At 41.6% G+C, this 25,821-nt stretch overlaps 4 protein-coding genes across 4 annotated transcripts; all 4 read right to left on the bottom strand.

Annotated features, from left to right (window-relative positions):
* Positions 1-1,769: 1,769 nt before the first annotated feature.
* On the bottom strand, positions 1,770-4,401 carry LOC132985443 (tripartite motif-containing protein 16-like). The gene has a single exon (XM_061052822.1). The coding sequence runs from the start codon at positions 4,319-4,321 to the stop codon at positions 2,489-2,491; it is 1,833 nt and encodes a 610-aa protein (XP_060908805.1). The 5' UTR covers positions 4,322-4,401; the 3' UTR covers positions 1,770-2,488.
* Positions 4,402-7,701: 3,300 nt separating this feature from the next.
* On the bottom strand, positions 7,702-10,333 carry LOC132984606 (tripartite motif-containing protein 16-like). Its single transcript, XM_061051464.1, has one exon. The coding sequence runs from the start codon at positions 10,251-10,253 to the stop codon at positions 8,421-8,423; it is 1,833 nt and encodes a 610-aa protein (XP_060907447.1). The 5' UTR covers positions 10,254-10,333; the 3' UTR covers positions 7,702-8,420.
* A 3,339-nt stretch (positions 10,334-13,672) lies between these two features.
* On the bottom strand, positions 13,673-16,341 carry LOC132984607 (tripartite motif-containing protein 16-like). Its single transcript, XM_061051466.1, has one exon. It carries the CDS (start codon positions 16,226-16,228, stop codon positions 14,381-14,383), a length of 1,848 nt encoding a protein of 615 aa, XP_060907449.1. The 5' UTR covers positions 16,229-16,341; the 3' UTR covers positions 13,673-14,380.
* Positions 16,342-22,690: 6,349 nt separating this feature from the next.
* On the bottom strand, positions 22,691-24,962 carry LOC132984608 (tripartite motif-containing protein 16-like). The gene has a single exon (XM_061051467.1). The coding sequence runs from the start codon at positions 24,944-24,946 to the stop codon at positions 23,264-23,266; it is 1,683 nt and encodes a 560-aa protein (XP_060907450.1). The 5' UTR covers positions 24,947-24,962; the 3' UTR covers positions 22,691-23,263.
* Positions 24,963-25,821: the final 859 nt, after the last annotated feature.

Here is a 25,821-nt window from a genome sequence, read left to right on the forward strand (position 1 = left end):
CTGAGATGTTTGGAGACTAAAAGGAGTTCATTTCAAAGTGCTGATTGTTTCAGATTTTATAAATGTAAAGGGATTAAAAATGAAACGAGCCAAAAGATATACGAGGGAAGAGCCTCATGTTGAAGAAGAGAATCGATTTAAAGGCAGACTGAGAAAGATTTGTCTTAAAAAAAATAAAAAAAAAACACAGAAAAGAAAAAGTTCAGATAAGAAAATAATACGGCCTTTTTGCCTTCATCAGTCAGGACGGCTGAAGGGAGACAGGAAATGCTAGGAGGAGAGAGAGAGGGGGAGGGGGGACCCAAACCTGCGACCGCTGAAACGAGGACTACAGCCTCTGACGCTAGGCTACAGGGGCCGAGCAAAAATATCATCTCTCTTCAGGGAGCTGGTGGCCTAGTGGTTGGAGCGCCCACTACATGTACAGAGGCTGAAGTCCTCGAAGCGGACGGCTCATGTTCGGGTCTGACCTGTGGCGCCTCTCACGCATGTTGTTCCCCACTCTTCCGCTCTCTCTCTCTCTGGTTTCTGACTCTATCCACTGTCCTGTCTCTACAATAAAGGCATAAAAAGCCCCAAAATAAATCTTTAGTGTGACTGTTCCAGCAGAGACTTCAGCCTTTTTCACACATGCACGTTCACTTCTCTAGAAGTTTTCCAGGACAAGCTGCCTGTTCACACACGTTCCAAAAGCCAGATTTATATTTATGCGTCGGATTTTTGCCAAAGTCCGCTTGACCCTTTACCTACACCTCCTCAAACTACACATCGAAACAACGCAGAGCGCTCTGGGTAGCATCGTATTTTCTGCATTCACAACTTGTCCGGTATCCCCGCTGTTTTGAAAATTCTGCAGAAGGAAGAACGCTACGAGTAGGTGGAATCAACTACTGCTCAATATGTATCATCTCAAACTCTCAACATTAAATGCTCAGTTCCAGTTGCCATGGTTACCTGTTCACAAACAGGGACAAGAGATGGAAATTAGCTAGTTAGCTAAATGTGGTACAAAGCATCTCTTCTCTATTGAGAGTAATGGGTTTTTTTGCACACTGTCCCTGATTCAAATAAATTAATAAACTAACAAGCAGAGAATGTGGCAGAACCAAAAACTGGACATATACTGTAACAAGCATGATTGAAATCGGACCGCCAACTAGCATTTGTAGTTTTTTTCAGAGCTTCACAGACACACTAGTATGTAGTGCTCACTACGCTGTAGCTACGATTCATCAGAAGTGTAAACCAGGCTTGAGAAGTGACGGGAGAGGGGAGTTCTCAGGAGGCAAAAAGCATGACTTCAGAAGAACGAGGTGAAAATGGTGGACGCTGTGATGAGCACCTGCTCATTAAAGGTATCAACGTAAACCTCAAAAGACATGATGTGCAAGAAAAGAAGGCCAATTCTTAAAAATCTTAAAGGGGACATATTCTGACAAATCCACTGTGACATCACAAGGAGAGCACATTTGAAACAGAGCATTTTTCTCTGTGTTGTAAGACTTATGCAGACCACAAACAAAGGACTGGATGGTTTATTTCACATGTTGTGGGTCAGTAGACTCTCAGGTTACACAAATATATGTTCAGAAACACTGAAGAAGAGGATTTTAAATAATATGTCTCCTTTAAATGTTTTGACTTTTAACCTCATAATTTCGACTTATTATGAGCAAAAAAAAATTCTCAACAAAGCCAAGTTTTCATTTTTATTTTTTTAACTGGCGGAAATGGGCTTCCATAGTTACAATGAAGACCAGAAGAAAACATTTAGTTCATGTGAGTTTATTCAGGATGTCAAACTTCAGTTTCTTCACACATCAAATCAGTAAAGTGTGTTCAATCATTTCATGAACACATTCACTTCATCCACACAATCACTTTGTTTGATCAGAATCTCCACTCACAGAAAACAATGATTTATCTCCTTATTGATTTAATCAGGAGGATTACATTTTTAAAACACCTCAGAGGACATTTTTACATCACTTTGAATATGAACAACAACATTTATTCTGACTAACTCATTTCTTTAAGTGTGATTTTATAGATTTTCTACAAATGTACAAAGTGGTGAGAAGAGAAAATCAGCATGAAAGAAAAGTTTGCTGCTCTCTCTCTCTCTCTCTCTTCAGACTCCTGAATCAGAACAGAAACAACAGAAAATATAAATGTATGAAAACAAATAATCAAACATGGAGAGAGGAGAGAAGTTGATATTTATCACTCAGAGAAATGTCAGTTCAGGTGAACAAAAGTCATCCTGAGCAGTGAAAGAGTCCACGGCTAAACAGACACAGGAAGGAGTGTCACTTAAAGACACTCAAACATTTACAGAACAGACGAGAAGAGGTCAAAGTACCGCCCATAAAGTTTGGTGACCAGGTGACCACGATCAGATCAGATCTCAGCAACGAGCGTGGATAAAAATCAAGTTGAAGATTTAAAACACAGCAAGTTAAACATCTGTCTCGTTAATGACTTCTGTCTATTTCAGTTTACACAACTCAGCAGAGGCTCCAAAACACCTGAGTCCAGCATGTAGAGGCTGAGTGAATGTGGTCTGGACTCTGTGGAGGAGAGTCATGGTTTCAGAGATGCTGTAGAAGGACAGAATACGTGCTCTGTGATCCAGGTACACTCCTACTCTGGAGGACTGAGGACCTGAGACAGGAGTGTGGACATTGTTGTACCAAAAGTTATAACTGTTGTTGTTACAATATAACATCCAAGATTTGTTATTAAATCCAAATCTACACTCATTCGAACGCCCTGCTCTGCTGATATTCTTGTATGTGACTGCTACAGAAACTCCTCTTCCTCTCCTCTTCACTTCCCAGTAACAACGTCCACTCAGACTCTCTTTACTCAGGACCTGCTCCCATCCAGTGAATCTGTCTGGGTGACTAGAATAAGGATGGGTCTGACTCGTGCGTGTTACTTTTCTGTTCCCATCAGATAATAACAGCTGTGTGTGTGCTGTGTTTGGATCCAGTGTGATGTCACATGAATATTTTAAGAACTCAGCTCTGGTCTTGGGCTCTGGTTCTGGTTCTGGCAGTAAAACATCCACTTCAGTCACTGTCTGTGAGATGTTTGTCCATTTCTCTCTCAGGACGTCCTGTAGTTTATCTCTGACTTCTGACACAGCCGCTGTCACGTACTCAAAGAACCTCAGAGGACGGATCTTGATGTTGGATGAGTGTGTAGATTCACTGAGTGGTGACAGTGAGGGGTAGTCGTGTAGAAACTGGTTGTGGTCCTGTGTGTGTGACAGCTTCTTCATCTCAGCGTCTCTCCTCTTCAGCTCAGTGATCTCCTGCTCCAGCTTCTCCTGAAGCTCTCTGACTCGACTCACTTCAGTTTGCTGCTGGGATCTGACCTGCTGCTTCACATCGGAGCGTCTTTTCTTCATGAGACGGATCAGCTCAGTGAACATCTTCTCACTGTTCCCCACTGTTTTATCAGCGGAACCATTGATAGCCTCCACCTCCTGTTGGAGCAGCTTCACATCTTTCTCTCTGTCCTGGATTCTCTGCTGGATGTTTTGTTGACTCACCTCCAGCTCTCTCTGCTTCTCGCTCCTTTCTGCTGCAGCTGAGACTGTGTCATGACCTTTGTGTTCATCCATTAAACAGAGATAACAGATAGACTGCTGATCAGTACGACAGAATATCTTCATCACCTCATCATGACGAGAGCAGACGTTCTCCTGGAGCTTCTTGGAGGGCTCCGCCAGCTTGTGTTTCTTAAATGGAGGTGCTTCATAATGAGGCTGGAGGTGTTTCTCACAGTAAGAAGCCAGACACTGCAGACAGGACTTACAGGCTTTCAGTTTTCTCCCGGTGCAGACATCACAGGCCACATCTTCAGATCCAGCATAGCAGTGATCAGCAGGAGCAGCTTTGAGTCCAGACTTCTTCAGCTCCTCCACTAAATCTGCCAACATGGTGTTTTTCCTCAGGTCAGGCCTCGCTGTGAAGGTCTGTCTACACTGAGGGCAGCTGTAGACTGTCTTCTCATCCTCTTTATCCCAGTGGCTATTAATACATTTCTTACAGTAACTGTGTCCACAGGTAAGAGTCACCGGATGCTTCAGGAGATCCAGACAGATCGAACAAGAGACGGTTTCCCGGTCCAGCTGAACTCCTTTCTGCGCCATTTCTCCTCTCGGTAACAACGACTGTCTGAGATTCACTTCCTCATAACTGAAAACAAGTTTCACCTCTGATCCACAAAGCATGTGTCTGTGCATGTGACTGTGCAGGTGTTGTTGGTTACACCCATCCTCAAACTGTAGATCTAAAGGGGAGGGAACCATGAAGTATGAGGACAGAGTGCAGCAGGCTGTGTTTGAGAGCAGGAAGAAGAGGGAGGGCTGATCGAACTACGATTCATTCCAGGAAGAAGAGCGGTTTGAGAGAGATACTTGTTTACAACAGAGAACATTTCTCTTTTAAAAACACTTCTCCTTTCAGATTTTAGAAAAGGTGTCACACTCACTTTATTTCAAAATAAAAGCAGGGTTGAATATAAACATCAAGTAAAGTATACTCTCAGTATAAGGAGGTACAAAACTTCTAAATATTGTAGAATGATCGAGGGTCGAGTTACTTTTACCACACAGGTTTATTGTAGGTGATCAACATACAGCTCCATTTTCAGGAGAGAAAATAACGCAGTGCAAAAGCATGTTCTGTCTGTCGTAAAGCAGTCTAGTGCCGTAAACATAACGCTGTCGTAACAACTCCTGTAACAGTCTTTAACTTGGAGTACTGTCATCTACATGCAGATGTGACAAATACAAGCCGTAAAGGGAGGTAGTTATACACACATCAAGTAGGAGCAGGGCAGTTATAAACCAGCAAACTGAGGAAGAATGATTATAGTTACCAGTTTGAGTCAAAGGTCTGTATTAAACTCAGACATTTCTGTCAACACGTCCACGTCTTATTATTTATTATTATTATTATTAATTAATTTATTAAGATATTATATTCTAATTATTCCTCAGGAGCACCACTTCCTGTTAAAGGAAGAAATGAACTTTAACTGTATAAGTTAATTAATTATTCAGTCTCATATCAGAATATCAGTAAAAGTTCTCTAGGATCACTTCAATCATTAAATAAACACAGACAAAGTTCTAAATGATTACGTGTGATTTTATTACAGGAATCATGAACAATAATGCAGGTTAATAAAGTAAATATCAAAGATTATAATTTGTATGACTTTAAAAACGAAATTATGGAAATGAAATTGTTTGATTCTAATTTACCCATTATGGTATCGTCACAATGGTGAAAGTAATAAATAAAATGATAAATGGTTTTGTAAGGATTTAAAGAAAAATGTGATTAGGGGAACTATGTTTTGAGAGACTGATAACTTGGAGCTACTGACCCTTCCTCAAATCTCCCGAGGCAGAAGCTGTTTCAGGAAACCTTACTTAAGTGATGTTCAGTCAAACTCCCCACGTGGTCCAGCTTTAAGCTAATGACGGATCGCTTTTCTGGTCCACCAGAACTTCTGCCAGCCAAATGACTGTCTCAACAGTCAGTTAGAAGTGACATCACACAGCAGTGTGAAGTTGATGCTCAGCAGCTGAAGCCGGATTGTCTGTCTCAGTGGCTACGAGTAGATCAGAAGAATTAAAAGTCTTGCGAAAATTAACTAACTCGAGATAAAACTTGTGGGCCAATTCAAGTTATCTTTAGAAAGAAAGAAAGAAAAGCGTTTTCCTGAAGTTTGACTTCCAGGTCACAGGTCTCAGACGTAGCTCAGTGCTTGTTGTGTCTCTTCCAGATGGAGTGGATCCATTTCAGCATTAAAAGAAACACAGACGCAAGAAGCACTTCTTTGGACTTAACAGTTTGATTTGTGCTGTCGGGGAAGTTTCTGTCGTGTTTTTGAATGTTTATTTCTCGGCCCTGAGATGTTTGGAGACTAAAAGGAGTTCATTTCAAAGTGCTGATTGTTTCAGATTTTATAAATGTAAAGGGATTAAAAATGAAACGAGCCAAAAGATATACGAGGGAAGAGCCTCATGTTGAAGAAGAGAATCGATTCAAAGGCAGACTGAGAAAGATTTGTCTTAAAAAAAAAAAAAAAAAACACAGAAAAGAAAAAGTTCAGATAAGAAAATAATACGGCCTTTTTGCCTTCATCAGTCAGGACGGCTGAAGGGAGACAGGAAATGCTAGGAGGAGAGAGAGAGGGGGAGGGGGGACCCAAACCTGCGACCGCTGAAACGAGGACTACAGCCTCTGACGCTAGGCTACAGGGGCCGAGCAAAAATATCATCTCTCTTCAGGGAGCTGGTGGCCTAGTGGTTGGAGCGCCCACTACATGTACAGAGGCTGAAGTCCTCGAAGCGGACGGCTCATGTTCGGGTCTGACCTGTGGCGCCTCTCACGCATGTTGTTCCCCACTCTTCCGCTCTCTCTCTCTCTGGTTTCTGACTCTATCCACTGTCCTGTCTCTACAATAAAGGCATAAAAAGCCCCAAAATAAATCTTTAGTGTGACTGTTCCAGCAGAGACTTCAGCCTTTTTCACACATGCACGTTCACTTCTCTAGAAGTTTTCCAGGACAAGCTGCCTGTTCACACACGTTCCAAAAGCCAGATTTATATTTATGCGTCGGATTTTTGCCAAAGTCCGCTTGACCCTTTACCTACACCTCCTCAAACTACACATCGAAACAACGCAGAGCGCTCTGGGTAGCATCGTATTTTCTGCATTCACAACTTGTCCGGTATCCCCGCTGTTTTGAAAATTCTGCAGAAGGAAGAACGCTACGAGTAGGTGGAATCAACTACTGCTCAATATGTATCATCTCAAACTCTCAACATTAAATGCTCAGTTCCAGTTGCCATGGTTACCTGTTCACAAACAGGGACAAGAGATGGAAATTAGCTAGTTAGCTAAATGTGGTACAAAGCATCTCTTCTCTATTGAGAGTAATGGGTTTTTTTGCACACTGTCCCTGATTCAAATAAATTAATAAACTAACAAGCAGAGAATGTGGCAGAACCAAAAACTGGACATATACTGTAACAAGCATGATTGAAATCGGACCGCCAACTAGCATTTGTAGTTTTTTTCAGAGCTTCACAGACACACTAGTATGTAGTGCTCACTACGCTGTAGCTACGATTCATCAGAAGTGTAAACCAGGCTTGAGAAGTGACGGGAGAGGGGAGTTCTCAGGAGGCAAAAAGCATGACTTCAGAAGAACGAGGTGAAAATGGTGGACGCTGTGATGAGCACCTGCTCATTAAAGGTATCAACGTAAACCTCAAAAGACATGATGTGCAAGAAAAGAAGGCCAATTCTTAAAAATCTTAAAGGGGACATATTCTGACAAATCCACTGTGACATCACAAGGAGAGCACATTTGAAACAGAGCATTTTTCTCTGTGTTGTAAGACTTATGCAGACCACAAACAAAGGACTGGATGGTTTATTTCACATGTTGTGGGTCAGTAGACTCTCAGGTTACACAAATATATGTTCAGAAACACTGAAGAAGAGGATTTTAAATAATATGTCTCCTTTAAATGTTTTGACTTTTAACCTCATAATTTCGACTTATTATGAGCAAAAAAAAATTCTCAACAAAGCCAAGTTTTCATTTTTATTTTTTTAACTGGCGGAAATGGGCTTCCATAGTTACAATGAAGACCAGAAGAAAACATTTAGTTCATGTGAGTTTATTCAGGATGTCAAACTTCAGTTTCTTCACACATCAAATCAGTAAAGTGTGTTCAATCATTTCATGAACACATTCACTTCATCCACACAATCACTTTGTTTGATCAGAATCTCCACTCACAGAAAACAATGATTTATCTCCTTATTGATTTAATCAGGAGGATTACATTTTTAAAACACCTCAGAGGACATTTTTACATCACTTTGAATATGAACAACAACATTTATTCTGACTAACTCATTTCTTTAAGTGTGATTTTATAGATTTTCTACAAATGTACAAAGTGGTGAGAAGAGAAAATCAGCATGAAAGAAAAGTTTGCTGCTCTCTCTCTCTCTCTCTCTTCAGACTCCTGAATCAGAACAGAAACAACAGAAAATATAAATGTATGAAAACAAATAATCAAACATGGAGAGAGGAGAGAAGTTGATATTTATCACTCAGAGAAATGTCAGTTCAGGTGAACAAAAGTCATCCTGAGCAGTGAAAGAGTCCACGGCTAAACAGACACAGGAAGGAGTGTCACTTAAAGACACTCAAACATTTACAGAACAGACGAGAAGAGGTCAAAGTACCGCCCATAAAGTTTGGTGACCAGGTGACCACGATCAGATCAGATCTCAGCAACGAGCGTGGATAAAAATCAAGTTGAAGATTTAAAACACAGCAAGTTAAACATCTGTCTCGTTAATGACTTCTGTCTATTTCAGTTTACACAACTCAGCAGAGGCTCCAAAACACCTGAGTCCAGCATGTAGAGGCTGAGTGAATGTGGTCTGGACTCTGTGGAGGAGAGTCATGGTTTCAGAGATGCTGTAGAAGGACAGAATACGTGCTCTGTGATCCAGGTACACTCCTACTCTGGAGGACTGAGGACCTGAGACAGGAGTGTGGACATTGTTGTACCAAAAGTTATAACTGTTGTTGTTACAATATAACATCCAAGATTTGTTATTAAATCCAAATCTACACTCATTCGAACGCCCTGCTCTGCTGATATTCTTGTATGTGACTGCTACAGAAACTCCTCTTCCTCTCCTCTTCACTTCCCAGTAACAACGTCCACTCAGACTCTCTTTACTCAGGACCTGCTCCCATCCAGTGAATCTGTCTGGGTGACTAGAATAAGGATGGGTCTGACTCGTGCGTGTTACTTTTCTGTTCCCATCAGATAATAACAGCTGTGTGTGTGCTGTGTTTGGATCCAGTGTGATGTCACATGAATATTTTAAGAACTCAGCTCTGGTCTTGGGCTCTGGTTCTGGTTCTGGCAGTAAAACATCCACTTCAGTCACTGTCTGTGAGATGTTTGTCCATTTCTCTCTCAGGACGTCCTGTAGTTTATCTCTGACTTCTGACACAGCCGCTGTCACGTACTCAAAGAACCTCAGAGGACGGATCTTGATGTTGGATGAGTGTGTAGATTCACTGAGTGGTGACAGTGAGGGGTAGTCGTGTAGAAACTGGTTGTGGTCCTGTGTGTGTGACAGCTTCTTCATCTCAGCGTCTCTCCTCTTCAGCTCAGTGATCTCCTGCTCCAGCTTCTCCTGAAGCTCTCTGACTCGACTCACTTCAGTTTGCTGCTGGGATCTGACCTGCTGCTTCACATCGGAGCGTCTTTTCTTCATGAGACGGATCAGCTCAGTGAACATCTTCTCACTGTTCCCCACTGTTTTATCAGCGGAACCATTGATAGCCTCCACCTCCTGTTGGAGCAGCTTCACATCTTTCTCTCTGTCCTGGATTCTCTGCTGGATGTTTTGTTGACTCACCTCCAGCTCTCTCTGCTTCTCGCTCCTTTCTGCTGCAGCTGAGACTGTGTCATGACCTTTGTGTTCATCCATTAAACAGAGATAACAGATAGACTGCTGATCAGTACGACAGAATATCTTCATCACCTCATCATGACGAGAGCAGACGTTCTCCTGGAGCTTCTTGGAGGGCTCCGCCAGCTTGTGTTTCTTAAATGGAGGTGCTTCATAATGAGGCTGGAGGTGTTTCTCACAGTAAGAAGCCAGACACTGCAGACAGGACTTACAGGCTTTCAGTTTTCTCCCGGTGCAGACATCACAGGCCACATCTTCAGATCCAGCATAGCAGTGATCAGCAGGAGCAGCTTTGAGTCCAGACTTCTTCAGCTCCTCCACTAAATCTGCCAACATGGTGTTTTTCCTCAGGTCAGGCCTCGCTGTGAAGGTCTGTCTACACTGAGGGCAGCTGTAGACTGTCTTCTCATCCTCTTTATCCCAGTGGCTATTAATACATTTCTTACAGTAACTGTGTCCACAGGTAAGAGTCACCGGATGCTTCAGGAGATCCAGACAGATCGAACAAGAGACGGTTTCCCGGTCCAGCTGAACTCCTTTCTGCGCCATTTCTCCTCTCGGTAACAACGACTGTCTGAGATTCACTTCCTCATAACTGAAAACAAGTTTCACCTCTGATCCACAAAGCATGTGTCTGTGCATGTGACTGTGCAGGTGTTGTTGGTTACACCCATCCTCAAACTGTAGATCTAAAGGGGAGGGAACCATGAAGTATGAGGACAGAGTGCAGCAGGCTGTGTTTGAGAGCAGGAAGAAGAGGGAGGGCTGATCGAACTACGATTCATTCCAGGAAGAAGAGCGGTTTGAGAGAGATACTTGTTTACAACAGAGAACATTTCTCTTTTAAAAACACTTCTCCTTTCAGATTTTAGAAAAGGTGTCACACTCACTTTATTTCAAAATAAAAGCAGGGTTGAATATAAACATCAAGTAAAGTATACTCTCAGTATAAGGAGGTACAAAACTTCTAAATATTGTAGAATGATCGAGGGTCGAGTTACTTTTACCACACAGGTTTATTGTAGGTGATCAACATACAGCTCCATTTTCAGGAGAGAAAATAACGCAGTGCAAAAGCATGTTCTGTCTGTCGTAAAGCAGTCTAGTGCCGTAAACATAACGCTGTCGTAACAACTCCTGTAACAGTCTTTAACTTGGAGTACTGTCATCTACATGCAGATGTGACAAATACAAGCCGTAAAGGGAGGTAGTTATACACACATCAAGTAGGAGCAGGGCAGTTATAAACCAGCAAACTGAGGAAGAATGATTATAGTTACCAGTTTGAGTCAAAGGTCTGTATTAAACTCAGACATTTCTGTCAACACGTCCACGTCTTATTATTTATTATCATTATTATTATTAATTAATTTATTAAGATATTATATTCTAATTATTCCTCAGGAGCACCACTTCCTGTTAAAGGAAGAAATGAACTTTAACTGTATAAGTTAATTAATTATTCAGTCTCATATCAGAATATCAGTAAAAGTTCTCTAGGATCACTTCAATCATTAAATAAACACAGACAAAGTTCTAAATGATTACGTGTGATTTTATTACAGGAATCATGAACAATAATGCAGGTTAATAAAGTAAATATCAAAGATTATAATTTGTATGACTTTAAAAACGAAATTATGGAAATGAAATTGTTTGATTCTAATTTACCCATTATGGTATCGTCACAATGGTGAAAGTAATAAATAAAATGATAAATGGTTTTGTAAGGATTTAAAGAAAAATGTGATTAGGGGAACTATGTTTTGAGAGACTGATAACTTGGAGCTACTGACCCTTCCTCAAATCTCCCGAGGCAGAAGCTGTTTCAGGAAACCTTACTTAAGTGATGTTCAGTCAAACTCCCCACGTGGTCCAGCTTTAAGCTAATGACGGATCGCTTTTCTGGTCCACCAGAACTTCTGCCAGCCAAATGACTGTCTCAACAGTCAGTTAGAAGTGACATCACACAGCAGTGTGAAGTTGATGCTCAGCAGCTGAAGCCGGATTGTCTGTCTCAGTGGCTACGAGTAGATCAGAAGAATTAAAAGTCTTGCGAAAATTAACTAACTCGAGATAAAACTTGTGGGCCAATTCAAGTTATCTTTAGAAAGAAAGAAAGAAAAGCGTTTTCCTGAAGTTTGACTTCCAGGTCACAGGTCTCAGACGTAGCTCAGTGCTTGTTGTGTCTCTTCCAGATGGAGTGGATCCATTTCAGCATTAAAAGAAACACAGACGCAAGAAGCACTTCTTTGGACTTAACAGTTTGATTTGTGCTGTCGGGGAAGTTTCTGTCGTGTTTTTGAATGTTTATTTCTCGGCCCTGAGATGTTTGGAGACTAAAAGGAGTTCATTTCAAAGTGCTGATTGTTTCAGATTTTATAAATGTAAAGGGATTAAAAATGAAACGAGCCAAAAGATATACGAGGGAAGAGCCTCATGTTGAAGAAGAGAATCGATTCAAAGGCAGACTGAGAAAGATTTGTCTTAAAAAAAAAAAAAAAAAACACAGAAAAGAAAAAGTTCAGATAAGAAAATAATACGGCCTTTTTGCCTTCATCAGTCAGGACGGCTGAAGGGAGACAGGAAATGCTAGGAGGAGAGAGAGAGGGGGAGGGGGGACGTGCAAAGAAGGGCCGAGGTGGTACCCAAACCTGCGACCGCTGAAACGAGGACTACAGCCTCTGACGCTACAAGACGGCTAGGCTACAGGGGCCGAGCAAAAATATCATCTCTCTTCAGGGAGCTGGTGGCCTAGTGGTTGGAGCGCCCACTACATGTACAGAGGCTGAAGTCCTCGAAGCGGACGGCTCATGTTCGGGTCTGACCTGTGGCGCCTCTCACGCATGTTGTTCCCCACTCTTCCGCTCTCTCTCTCTCTGGTTTCTGACTCTATCCACTGTCCTGTCTCTACAATAAAGGCATAAAAAGCCCCAAAATAAATCTTTAGTGTGACTGTTCCAGCAGAGACTTCAGCCTTTTTCACACATGCACGTTCACTTCTCTAGAAGTTTTCCAGGACAAGCTGCCTGTTCACACACGTTCCAAAAGCCAGATTTATATTTATGCGTCGGATTTTTGCCAAAGTCCGCTTGACCCTTTACCTACACCTCCTCAAACTACACATCGAAACAACGCAGAGCGCTCTGGGTAGCATCGTATTTTCTGCATTCACAACTTGTCCGGTATCCCCGCTGTTTTGAAAATTCTGCAGAAGGAAGAACGCTACGAGTAGGTGGAATCAACTACTGCTCAATATGTATCATCTCAAACTCTCAACATTAAATGCTCAGTTCCAGTTGCCATGGTTACCTGTTCACAAACAGGGACAAGAGATGGAAATTAGCTAGTTAGCTAAATGTGGTACAAAGCATCTCTTCTCTATTGAGAGTAATGGGTTTTTTTGCACACTGTCCCTGATTCAAATAAATTAATAAACTAACAAGCAGAGAATGTGGCAGAACCAAAAACTGGACATATACTGTAACAAGCATGATTGAAATCGGACCGCCAACTAGCATTTGTAGTTTTTTTCAGAGCTTCACAGACACACTAGTATGTAGTGCTCACTACGCTGTAGCTACGATTCATCAGAAGTGTAAACCAGGCTTGAGAAGTGACGGGAGAGGGGAGTTCTCAGGAGGCAAAAAGCATGACTTCAGAAGAACGAGGTGAAAATGGTGGACGCTGTGATGAGCACCTGCTCATTAAAGGTATCAACGTAAACCTCAAAAGACATGATGTGCAAGAAAAGAAGGCCAATTCTTAAAAATCTTAAAGGGGACATATTCTGACAAATCCACTGTGACATCACAAGGAGAGCACATTTGAAACAGAGCATTTTTCTCTGTGTTGTAAGACTTATGCAGACCACAAACAAAGGACTGGATGGTTTATTTCACATGTTGTGGGTCAGTAGACTCTCAGGTTACACAGATATATGTTCAGAAACACTGAAGAAGAGGATTTTAAATAATATGTCTCCTTTAAATGTTTTGACTTTTAACCTCATAATTTCGACTTATTATGAGCAAAAAAAAATTCTCAACGAAGCCAAGTTTTCATTTTTATTTTTTTAACTGGCGGAAATGGGCTTCCATAGTTACAATGAAGACCAGAAGAAAACATTTAGTTCATGTGAGTTTATTCAGGATGTCAAACTTCAGTTTCTTCACACATCAAATCAGTAAAGTGTGTTCAATCATTTCATGAACACATTCACTTCATCCACACAATCACTTTGTTTGATCAGAATCTCCACTCAGAAAACAATGATTTATCTCCTTATTGATTTAATCAGGAGGATTACATTTTTAAAACACCTCAGAGGACATTTTTACATCACTTTGAATATGAACAACAACATTTATTCTGACTAACTCATTTCTTTAAGTCTGATTTTATAGATATTCTACAAATGTACAAAGTGGTGAGAAGAGAAAATCAACATGAAAGAAAAGTTTGCTGCTCTCTCTCTCTCTCTTCAGACTCCTGAATCAGAACAGAAACAACAGAAAATATAAATGTATGAAAACAAATAATCAAACATGGAGAGTGGAGAGAAGTTGATATTTATCACTCAGAGAAATGTCAGTTCAGGTGAACAAAAGTCATCCTGAGCAGTGAAAGAGTCCACGGCTAAACAGACACAGGAAGGAGTGTCACTTAAAGACACTCAAACATTTACAGAACAGACGAGAAGAGGTCAAAGTACCGCCCATAAAGTTTGATTGACAGGTGACCACGATCAGATCTCAGCAACGAGCGTGGATAAAAATCAAGTTGAAGATTTAAAACACAGCAAGTTAAACATTTGTCTCGTTAATGACTTCTGTCTATTTCAGTTTACACAACTCAGCAGAGGCTCCAACACAAACAGAGCTGTAAATCTCGAGTCCAGCATGTAGAGGCTGAGTGAATGTGGTCTGGACTCTGTGGAGGAGAGTCATGGTTTCAGAGATGCTGTAGAAGGACAGAATACCTGCTCTGTGATCCAGGTACACTCCTACTCTGGAGGACTGAGGACCTGAGACAGGAGTGCTGACACTGTTGTACCAAAAGTTATAACTGTTGTTGTTACAATATAACATCCAAGATTTGTCATTAAATCCAAATCTACACTCATTCGAACGCCCTGCTCTGCTGATATTCTTGTATGTGACTGCTACAGAAACTCCTCTTCCTCTCCTCTTCACTTCCCAGTAACAACGTCCACTCAGACTCTCTTTACTCAGGACCTGTAACAAACCAGTGAATCTGTCTGGGTGACTAGAATAAGGATTGGTCTGACTCGTGCGTGTTACTTTTCTGTTCCCATCAGATAATAACAGCTGTCTGTGTGCTGTGTTTGGATCCAGTGTGATGTCACATGAATATTTTAAGAACTCAGCTCTGGTCTTGGGCTCTGGTTCTGGTTCTGGCAGTAAAACATCCACTTCAGTCACTGTCTGTGAGATGTTTGTCCATTTCTCTCTCAGGACGTCCTGTAGTTTATCTCTGACTTCTGACACAGCTGCTGTCACGTACTCAAAGAACCTCAGAGGACGGATCTTGATGCTGGATGAGTGTGTAGATTCACTGAGTGGTGACAGTGAGGGGTAGTCGTGTAGAAACTGGTTGTGGTCCTGTGTGTGTGACAGCTTCTTCATCTCAGCGTCTCTCCTCTTCAGCTCAGTGATCTCCTGCTCCAGCTTCTCCTGAAGCTCTCTGACTCGACTCACTTCAGTTTGCTGCTGGGATCTGACCTGCTGCTTCACATCAGAGCGTCTTTTCTCCATGAGACGGATCAGCTCAGTGAACATCTTCTCACTGTTCCCCACTGTTTTATCAGCGGAGCCATTGATAGCCTCCACCTCCTGTTGGAGCAGCTTCACATCTTTCTCTCTGTCCTGGATTCTCTGCTGGATGTTTTGTTGACTCACCTCCAGCTCTCTCTGCTTCTCGCTCCTTTCTGCTGCAGCTGAGACTGTGTCATGACCTTTGTGTTCATCCATTAAACAGAGATAACAGATAGACTGCTGATCAGTACGACAGAATATCTTCATCACCTCATCATGACGAGAGCAGACGTTCTCCTGGAGCTTCTTGGAGGGCTCTGCCAGCTTGTGTTTCTTAAATGGAGGTGCTTCAAAATGAGGCTGGAGGTGTTTCTCACAGTAAGAAGCCAGACACTGCAGACAGGACTTACAGGCTTTCAGTTTCCTCCCGGTGCAGACATCACAGGCCACATCTTCAGATCCAGCATAGCAGTGATCAGCAGGAGCAGCTTTGAGTCCAGACTTCTTCAGCTCCTCCACTAAATCTGCCAACATGGTGTTTTTCCTCAGGTCAGGCCTCACTGTGAAGGTCTGTCTACACTGAGGGCAGCTGTAGACTGTCTTCTCATCCTCTTTATCCCAGTGGCTATTAATACATTTCTTACAGTAACTGTGTCCACAGGTAAGAGTCCCCGGATCCTTCAGGAGATCCAGACAGATCGAACAAGAGACGGTTTCCCGGTCCAGCTGAACTCCTTTCTGCGCCATTTCTCCTCTCGGTAACAACGACTGTCTGAGATTCACTTCCTCATAACTGAAAACAAGTTTCACCTCTGATCTACAAAGCATGTGTCTGTGCATGTGTCTGTGCAGGTGTTGTTGGTTACACCCATCCTCAAACTGTAGATCTAAAGGGGAGGGAACCATGAAGTATGAGGACAGAGTGCAGCAGGCTGTGTTTGAGAGCAGGAAGAAGAGGGAGGGCTGATCGAACTACGATTCATTCCAGGAAGAGGAGCGGTTTGAGAGAGATACTTGTTTACAACAGGGAACATTTCTCTTTTAAAAACACTTCTCCTTTCAGATTTTAGAAAAGGTGTCACACTCACTTTATTTCAAAATAAAAGCAGGGTTGAATATAAACATCAAGTAAAGTATACTCTCAGTATAAGGAGGTACAAAACTTCTAAATATTGTAGAATGATCGAGGGTCGAGTTACTTTTACCACACAGGTTTATTGTAGGTGATCAACATACAGCTCCATTTTCAGGAGAGAAAATAACGCAGTGCAAAAGCATGTTCTGTCTGTCGTAAAGCAGTCTAGTGCTGTAAACACAACGCTGTCGTAACAACTCCTGTAACAGTCTTTAACTTGGAGTACTGTCATCTACATGCAGATGTGACAAATACAAGCCGTAAAGGGAGGTAGTTATACACACATCAAGTAGGAGCAGGGCAGTTATAAACCAGCAAACTGAGGAAGAATGATTATAGTTACCAGTTTGAGTCAAAGGTCTGTATTAAACTCAGACATTTCTGTCAACACGTCCACGTCTTATTATTTATTATTATTATTATTAATTAATTTATTAAGATATTATATTCTAATTATTCCTCAGGAGCACCACTTCCTGTTAAAGGAAGAAATGAACTTTAACTGTATAAGTTAATTAATTATTCAGTCTCATATCAGAATATCAGTAAAAGTTCTCTAGGATCACTTCAATCATTAAATAAACACAGACAAAGTTCTAAATGATTACGTGTGATTTTATTACAGGAATCATGAACAATAATGCAGATTAATAAAGTAAATATCAAAGATTATAATTTGTACGACTTTAATAACGAAATTATGGAAATGAAATTGTTTGATTCTAATTTACCCATTATGGTATCGTCACAATGGTGAAAGTAATAAATAAAATGATAAATGGTTTTGTAAGGATTTAAAGAAAAATGTGATTAGGGGAACTATGTTTTGAGAGAATGATAACTTGGAGCTACTGACCCTTCCTCGAATCTCCCGAGGCAGAAGCTGTTTCAGGAAACCTTACTTAAGTGATGTTCAGTCAAACTCCCCACGTGGTCCAGCTTTAAGTTAATGACGGATCGCTTTTCTGATCCACCAGAACTTCTGCCAGCCAAATGACTGTCTCAACAGTCAGTTAGAAGTGACATCACACAGCAGTGTGAAGTTGATGCTCAGCAGCCGAAGCTGGATTGTCTGTCTCAGTGGCTACGAGTAGATCAGAAGAATTAAAAGTCTTGCGAAAATTAACTAACTCGAGATAAAACTTGTGGCCAATTCAAGTTATCTTTAGTCAGATAAAAATGAGTTGTTTACAATAAGAATGAATGAAAAACGACACGTGATGTTTACGTGCGGCGAAAACGTGGAAAAAGGAAACACAAAAGATTATATCATAAGAGTAGTGGTCAGACCAGCTGATTAGTGATGTGTCGGTCATGAACGATTCGTTCAAAACGAACGAATCATCTGGGTGAACGAACTGAACTGAATCACTTCCTGAAAAGAGTCGTTCCTTTCTCAACTTCAGTTGCGCTCTCCTCTCTCCCGTCTCGTGTCTCTCTCTCTCTAGACCGTAAGAGTTGCTCAAAGCCCGCCCTCCCTCTCCTTTTCATGTCAGTGATACGTACTGACTGAACCAACAGGACGGAGTCGGTCGGGAGCTCTGTGTCACTAAAGCTCGCCCCTACTTCTCCCTCTCATGTCTCCAAAATTGAGGAAGTAGAAAATATATTATTTAACATTTAGGTGTCGCGAAAATGTCTGTGCTTTTTATAGCTGCTGTCAGTTTGCAAACGGCTTTTATATCCAACTTAATTTCACTCAGCTGACTGTTTTAACATCCACTAACGATCGTGTTTCAGTCAGGACAGTGTGTGTGTCTGTGTGTGTGTGTGTGTGTGTGTGTGTGTGTGTGTGTGTGACTGAGGCTGGTGACTCGCAGTCTCGCTCGTTCACGTTCAGTCAGTGTTTCGTTCACTGAACGAACTGAGAGGAAGAGAGTGACTCGGAGCTCCCGTTCAGCATGTGTTGTATTAAGACGTTATGTACAAGAGGTAATCGTGCTTAGGCACGGATAGTCCTGTGTAGTGTGACCGCGGGCGGTGCCGGCCAGCGTGGGAATGGCACAGCGGGGGGGCAATTGAGCTTGGGTACAGCACGGTACAGATGACCAGTGAGACCGCGCCCTGACTGATGCTCAGTGAGTGATTCGTTCACTGAACGGGAGCTCCGAGACTCTCTCTTCCTCTCAGTCAGTCAGTCAGTGATTTGTGAACTGAACGTGTACTGAACGTACTGAACAGAACGGTCGGGGAAAATAAATGTGATTGTTTTAGCAGCTTTCAGTTTGCAAACTGTAACTTTATCCAACTAAATTCTCAGCTCATTGGTTTATTATTCACCACCGGCTGTTCTCAGTACGATCGCGAGCAGAGCTAAACGTTCGGCCGTGTTTCAGTTTATTAAATTCTGATTCACAGACAGAGCTGCAGAGAAGTACTGAACGATTCAGTGAACGATTCAGTGAACAAATCTTTTAAACGAATCACTTTACTGAACTGATTCTACTGATTCAGTACACTGAAAAGAACTGCTTTTCACATCACTACAGCTGATCACTCTCTTGAGAATCAAAAGACGACTTGACGGGACGGAAACAAAACACAACTAAAAGACAACAGACCCAAAAGACAACTAACTGAGAAGTTGACTGCATGTCTATATCAGAGGGAGGGGCGGGTCTCCACTCAGAGGGGGAGAGGCGACCTCCAATAACTTCATGATTTGAATTAGATTACGTGATTTTACTTAATAAACTCAAACACTTTATGACGTTACCATATTTTCTAAATATGAGCATTCTGAGTTTAACATTGGGAGAGAAATTGTTAAATATTGTGGAATATTATTCTTTTCAAAGCTGTAAATTAAGGCAAAAGATATTAAACAGTCCACAAAGAAATCACATCATAGAGCAATGTAATATGAAAACATAGAAAGATAATATAGTTATGTTACACTTTATATATGATAACATGCAATATGATTATATATAGTCTAAATATATGTTTAAAAGTCTGACTGTCAATACAGTCTGAAGGAAAGCTCCAAGTAATCACAATATGCCTGGGGTTATATACACATGCTTCACAGAAAAACCTTAATGCCTATATAAAGGATTGCAGATACAGGCGGAGTCAAATATCAAATACATTTTGTCATACATTTTAACATGTCGCACAACAGTAATGTCAAGGAAACTTCAAGTCTGAGTATCTTTGATATTTAGCTATTTGTGAGAAACCTTCATCTTGGGTAAAGACAAAACAAGAATATTACGTATTAAATTGTTGGAGCATTTCTCAAGCGAGCTGTAAGTAAAATGTGTCCTCGACAGTAGACAGAATTCTTCCATTACATGTCTGACAAGATATTCATATTTTGGGAACTAGTTATTATTCTTGTGAAAATTGAATACCTTGTGCGCACCAGATCATTATGTTGTTGGAAAAGTTTGTATCTTGCTCGCAGATGACATTTGTCTTGTTGGAACTAGTTTCTATTTTGTGCACACAAGCTTATTATTATCTTGAATACCAGATAATGATTTTGTGGGAACAGGAAAAATATATTTTGGGAACAAGTTATTATCCCTCCCCTGTGACCTTTCACCCCCAAGCTTAAAATGTCAGGAGCTCATATCTGAAAGGAGCCTTCAGCTAGCGCTCCTGCTTGGCCTCAGCATGTTAGCGTTGTTATTTTGGTTAGCATGCTACATGAAGCATTTAGCTCGATATAAATGAACAGTTGTGTGTCCAATCAGAGCGCTTACCTTGGCTTTGCTGTGACATTTCTTGGTGTAGCTGACGGAGGCGTAAGCCACACCTTCTTCAGGATCCTCCTACGCAGTGAACACAACACACATTAATGATGAATCAGAAAGAAGGGAGAATTTTAGCTTTGTTGTGTTATTCCACTTTTCTTTTCTCTGTTGGGGAAGTTAGACACTGCTTGTAGATTTAAAAAATGTAACTGTCTCATTATGTTACAAGTATGATTAAAAAAAGTGGGTGTAAAGGCCTTTGCACAGAGGCCATTTTTTTCAGATCCATTAAAAAAACTTTACTCACAGACACCTTGCACACTGAGTCCGCTGTGTTTATTTTCCATTCATTTGCATATCAGACAAAATGTCTCTTGCTCATCATGCAGAGGGATCAACCTGATAACTTCATTTATTGGCTCTTTCACTAAATGTATAAAAAGGAGAGTTTTGACCTGTTGAAAAGGAGCTCCAGGTGTATTTCAGGATAACAGTGGTCCAGATTGATATGCTGCTCTCTAGAACCTCTCATTAAAGAGAACATATGATCCCCCTCCTCCACCTTTTCAAACAGTCCCCTCCTCCACCTTTTCAAAAAGTCCCCTCCTCCACCTTTTCAAACAGTCCTCCTCCTCCACCTTTTCAAACAGTCCCCTCCTCCACCTTTTCAAACAGTCCCCTCCTCCACCTTTTCAAACAGTCCCCTCCTCCACCTTTTCAAACAGTTCCCCTGTGGTCTAAATGAAACATCTGTGCTGTGCTTTGGTCAAAATATAACATGAATCAAGCACCAGAGGAGGTTTGTGACCCTGTATAAACCAGCTCTCTCAGAACGCTCCGTTTTGGTGTGTGTGTCTCTTTAAATCAATCAATCAATCACATTTATTTATAAAGCACATTTAAAAACAGCAACAACTGACCAAAGTGCTGTACATGAAACAAGAGCAAATACAGATTAAAAAACAAAAATAATAATAACAAGGCAAAACTCACACATAAATGTTTGCCTACACACATGCAGACATAATACTAACAATATAATTAGACAATAATATTATAAGACATTTGATAGAAGTACATTTGAAAGAAGTATAAGCAACCTAACTAGGACTCAAAGGCCAAAGTGTAAAAGTGTGTTTTGAGGCGGGACTTAAAAGATTCCACAGAGGGGGCAGACCTCACTGAGGGAGGAAGGCTGTTCCACAAGCGAGGGGCCTTGACCGCAAAAGCTCTGTCACCTCGAAGTTTATAGTGAGAGTGAGGTACAGCTAGGAGGCCCATGTTAGAGGATCTGAGGGGCCTGGTTGTTGTGTATGGGCTGAGGAGATCCGTAATATAAGAGGGTGCCAGGCCATTTAGTGCTTTAAAAACAAACAATGCAACCTTAAAATCAATTCTGTAACGAATTGGAAGCCAGTGAAGAGAGGCTAAAACAGGGCTGATATGCTCCCTTTTACGTGAGCCAGTAAGCAGCCTGGCTGCAGCATTTTGAACCAGTTGCAGTCGTGATAGAGATGACTGACTGATCCCCAAGTACAGGGAGTTACAGTAGTCGAGACGGGACAAGATGAAAGCGTGTGCGGATTATTATTTCAAAATCATGAAAGGAGAGGATCGGTTTAAGTTTTGAGATGGTTCTTAGCTGAAAGAAACTGGTTTTAACTACTGATTTGATCTGGTATTCAAATGTGAAGGCAGAATCAAGTATTACTCCAAAGTTCTTAGCGTGTGGCTTGATGAGGGAGGAAAGATGACCTAACCTGCTTGGGACCTGTTTTATGGCTTCGGAGGGGCCAAAAAGAATCACTTCAGTTTTGTTCTCATTCAGCTGTAAGAGATTATGGGCCATCCAGCATTTGATGTCTTCCAGGCACTATGTAAGAGAATTGAAGTCTGATTGATTTTTTGGGTTTATGGGTAGGTATAGTTGGGTATCATCTGCGTAACAGTGATACGAAATGTTGTGCTTTTCCATGATTTTTCCAAGCGGGAGCATGTAAATGGAGAAAAGAATAGGGCCTAGGATGGAGTCTTGAGGGACCCCGCAGGACAGATTGGCTGTAGAGGAAGAGGAATTGCCTATGTTCACTGAGAACGTTCTATTTTTTAAATGCAAAGACCCCCTGCCCTGAGTTTTCCCTGTAGACATCACTCCTCTGTAGTGAGAATAAAAATGTAGGACCTGCGCAAAAGTTTTGTTCTAGGCTGGGGGTGGAGTCCATGGGTGGAGATACCAGGGGAGGGGAGGGGATTTTTTTTTTTTTTTTACCAGAATTCCACTGTGACATCACAAGGAGAGCACATTTAATAAGGAGCATTTTTCTCTGTGTTGTAAGACTTATGCAGACCACAAACAAAGGACTGAATGGGTTTATTTAACATTTTATGGGTCAGTAGACTCTCAGGTTACACAGATATATGTTCAAAAACACTGTACAAGTGGATTTTTCACAATATGTCCCCTTTAAATGTTTTTTTTTCAACTGGCGGAAATGGCTTTCCATAGTTTGCAATGAAGACCAGAAGAAAACATTTAGTTTATGTGTGTTTATTCAGGATGTCAAACTTCAGTTTGTTCACACATCAAATCAGTAAAGTGTGTTTTTACATCACTTTGAATATCAACAACAACATTTATTCTGACTAACTCATTTCTTTAAGTGTGATTTTATAGATTTTCTACAAATGTACAAAGTGGTGAGAAGAGAAAATCAGCATGAAAGAAAAGTTTGCTGCTTTCTCTCTCTCTCTCTCGTCAGACTCCTGAATCAGAACAGAAACAACAGAAAATATAAATGTATGAAAACAAATAATCAAACATGGAGAGTGGAGAGAAGTTGATATTTATCACTCAGAGAAATGTCAGTTCAGGTGAACAAAAGTCATCCTGAGCAGTGAAAGAGTCCACGGCTAAACAGACACAGGAAGGAGTGTCACTTAAAGACACTCAAACATTTACAGAACAGACGAGAAGAGGTCAAAGTACCACCCATAAAGTTTGATTGACAGGTGACCACGATCAGATCTCAGGAACGAGCGTGGATAAAAATCAAGTTGAAGATTTAAAACAGCAAGTTAAACATCTGTCTCGTTAATGACTTCTGTCTATTTCAGTTTACACAACTCAGCAGAGGCTCCATGAGAATAAAACCTGAGTCCAGCATGTAGAGGCTGAGTGAATGTGGTCTGGACTCTGTGGAGGAGAGTCATTGTTTTAGAGATGCTGTAGAAGGACAGAATACCTGCTCTGTGATCCAGGTACACTCCTACTCTGGAGGACTGACGACCTGAGACAGGAGTCTTGACATTGTTGTAATAAAAGTTATAACTGTTGTTATTACAATCTAACGCCCAAGATTTGTCATTACATCCAAATACACACTCATTCAATCTCTCTGCTCTGCTGATATTCTTGTATGTGACTGCTACATCAACTCCTCCTCCTTCTCCTCTCCACTCCACTTCCCAGTAACAACGTCCAGTCAGACTCTCTTTACTCAGGACCTGCCGACACCAACCAGTGAATCTGTCTGGGTGACTAGAATAAGGATTGGTCTCTTTCGTAAATGTTACTTTTCTGTTCTCATCAGATAATAACAGCCGTGTGTTTGCTGCGTTCGGATCCAGTGTGATGTCACATGAATATTTTAAGAACTCAGCTCTGGTCTTGGGCTCTGGTTCTGGCAGTAAAACATCCACTTCAGTCACTGTCTGTGAGATGTTTGTCCATTTCTCTCTCAGGACGTCCTGTAGTTTATCTCTGACTTCTGACACAGCCGCTGTCACGTCCTCAAAGAACCTCAGAGGACGGATCTTGATGCTGGATGAGTGTGTAGATTCACTGAGTGGTGACAGTGAGGGGTAGTCGTGTAGAAACTGGTTGTGGTCCTGTGTGTGTGACAGCTTCTTCATCTCAGCGTCTCTCCTCTTCAGCTCAGTGATCTCCTGCTCCAGCTTCTCCTGAAGCTCTCTGACTTGACTCACTTCAGTTTGCTGCTGGGATCTGACCTGCTGCTTCACATCAGAGCATCTTTTCTCCATGAGACGGATCAGCTCAGTGAAGATCTTCTCACTGTTCCCCACTGTTTTATTAGCGGAGCCATTGATAGCCTCCACCTCCTTTTGGAGCAGCTTCACATCTTTCTCTCTGTCCTGGATTCTCTGCTGGATGTTTTGTCGACTCACCTTCAGCTCTCTCTGCTTCTCGCTCCTTTCTGCTGCAGCTGAGACTGTGTCATGACCTTTGTGTTCATCCATTAAACAGAGATAACAGATAGACTGCTGATCAGTGCGACAAAATACTTTCATCACCTCATCATGACGAGAGCAGACGTTCTCCTGGAGCTTCTTGGAGGGCTCCGCCAGCTTGTGTTTCTTAAATGGAGGTGCTTCAAAATGAGGCTGGAGGTGTTTCTCACAGTAAGAGGCCAGACACTGCAGACAGGACTTACAGGCTTTCAGTTTTCTCCCGGTGCAGACATCACAGGCCACATCTTCAGATCCAGCATAGCAGTGATCAGCAGGAGCAGCTTGGAGTCCAGTCTTCTTCAGCTTCTCCACTAAATCTGCCAACATGGTGTTTTTCCTCAGGTCAGGCCTCGCTGTGAAGGTCTGTCTACACTGAGGGCAGCTGTAGACTGTCTTCTCATCCTCTTTATCCCAGTGGCTTTTAATACACTTCTTACAGTAACTGTGTCCACAGGAAAGGGTCACCGGATGCTTCAGGAGATCCAGACAGATCGAACAAGAGAAGGTTTCCTGGCTCAGCTGAACTCCTTTCTGTGCCATTTTTCCTCTCGGTAACAACGACTGTCTGAGATTCACTTCCTCATAACTGAAAACAAGTTTCACCTCTGATCTACAAAGCATGTGGATGTGCATGTGACTGTGCAGGTGTTGTTGGTTACACCCATCCTCAAACTGTAGCTCTAAAGGGGAGGGAACCATGAAGTATGAGGACAGAGTGCAGCAGGCTGTGTTTGAGAGCAGGAAGAAGAGGGAGGGCTGATCGAACTACGATTCATTCCAGGAAGAGGAGCGGTTTGAGAGAGATACTTGTTTACAACAGAGAACATTTCTCTTTTAAAAACACTTCTCCTTTCAGATTTTAGAAAAGGTGTCACACTCACTTTATTTCAAAATAAAAGCAGGGTTGAATATAAACATCAAGTAAAGTATACTCTCAGTATAAGGAGGTACAAAACTTCTAAATATTGTAGAATGATCGAGGGTCGAGTTACTTTTACCACACAGGTTTATTGTAGGTGATCAACATACAGCTCCATTTTAAGGAGAGAAAATAACGCAGTGCAAAAGCATGTTCTGTCTGTCGTAAAGCAGTCTAGTGCCGTAAACATAACGCTGTCGTAACAACTCCTGTAACAGTCTTTAACTTGGAGTACTGTCATCTACATGCAGATGTGACAAATACAAGCCGTAAAGGGAGGTAGTTATACACACATCAAGTAGGAGCAGGGCAGTTATAAACCAGCAAACTGAGGAAGAATGATTATAGTTACCAGTTTGAGTCAAAGGTCTGTATTAAACTCAGACATTTCTGTCAACACTTCCATGTTTTTCCTAGTTGACAAAATCCAAAATTATTAAAGAGGACATATTATCCCCCTCCTCCACCTTTTCAAACAGTCCCCTCCGCCACCTTT

Source organism: Labrus mixtus, chromosome 12 (genome assembly GCF_963584025.1).
Source record: "Labrus mixtus chromosome 12, fLabMix1.1, whole genome shotgun sequence".
Classification (NCBI taxonomy): domain Eukaryota; kingdom Metazoa; phylum Chordata; class Actinopteri; order Labriformes; family Labridae; genus Labrus; species Labrus mixtus.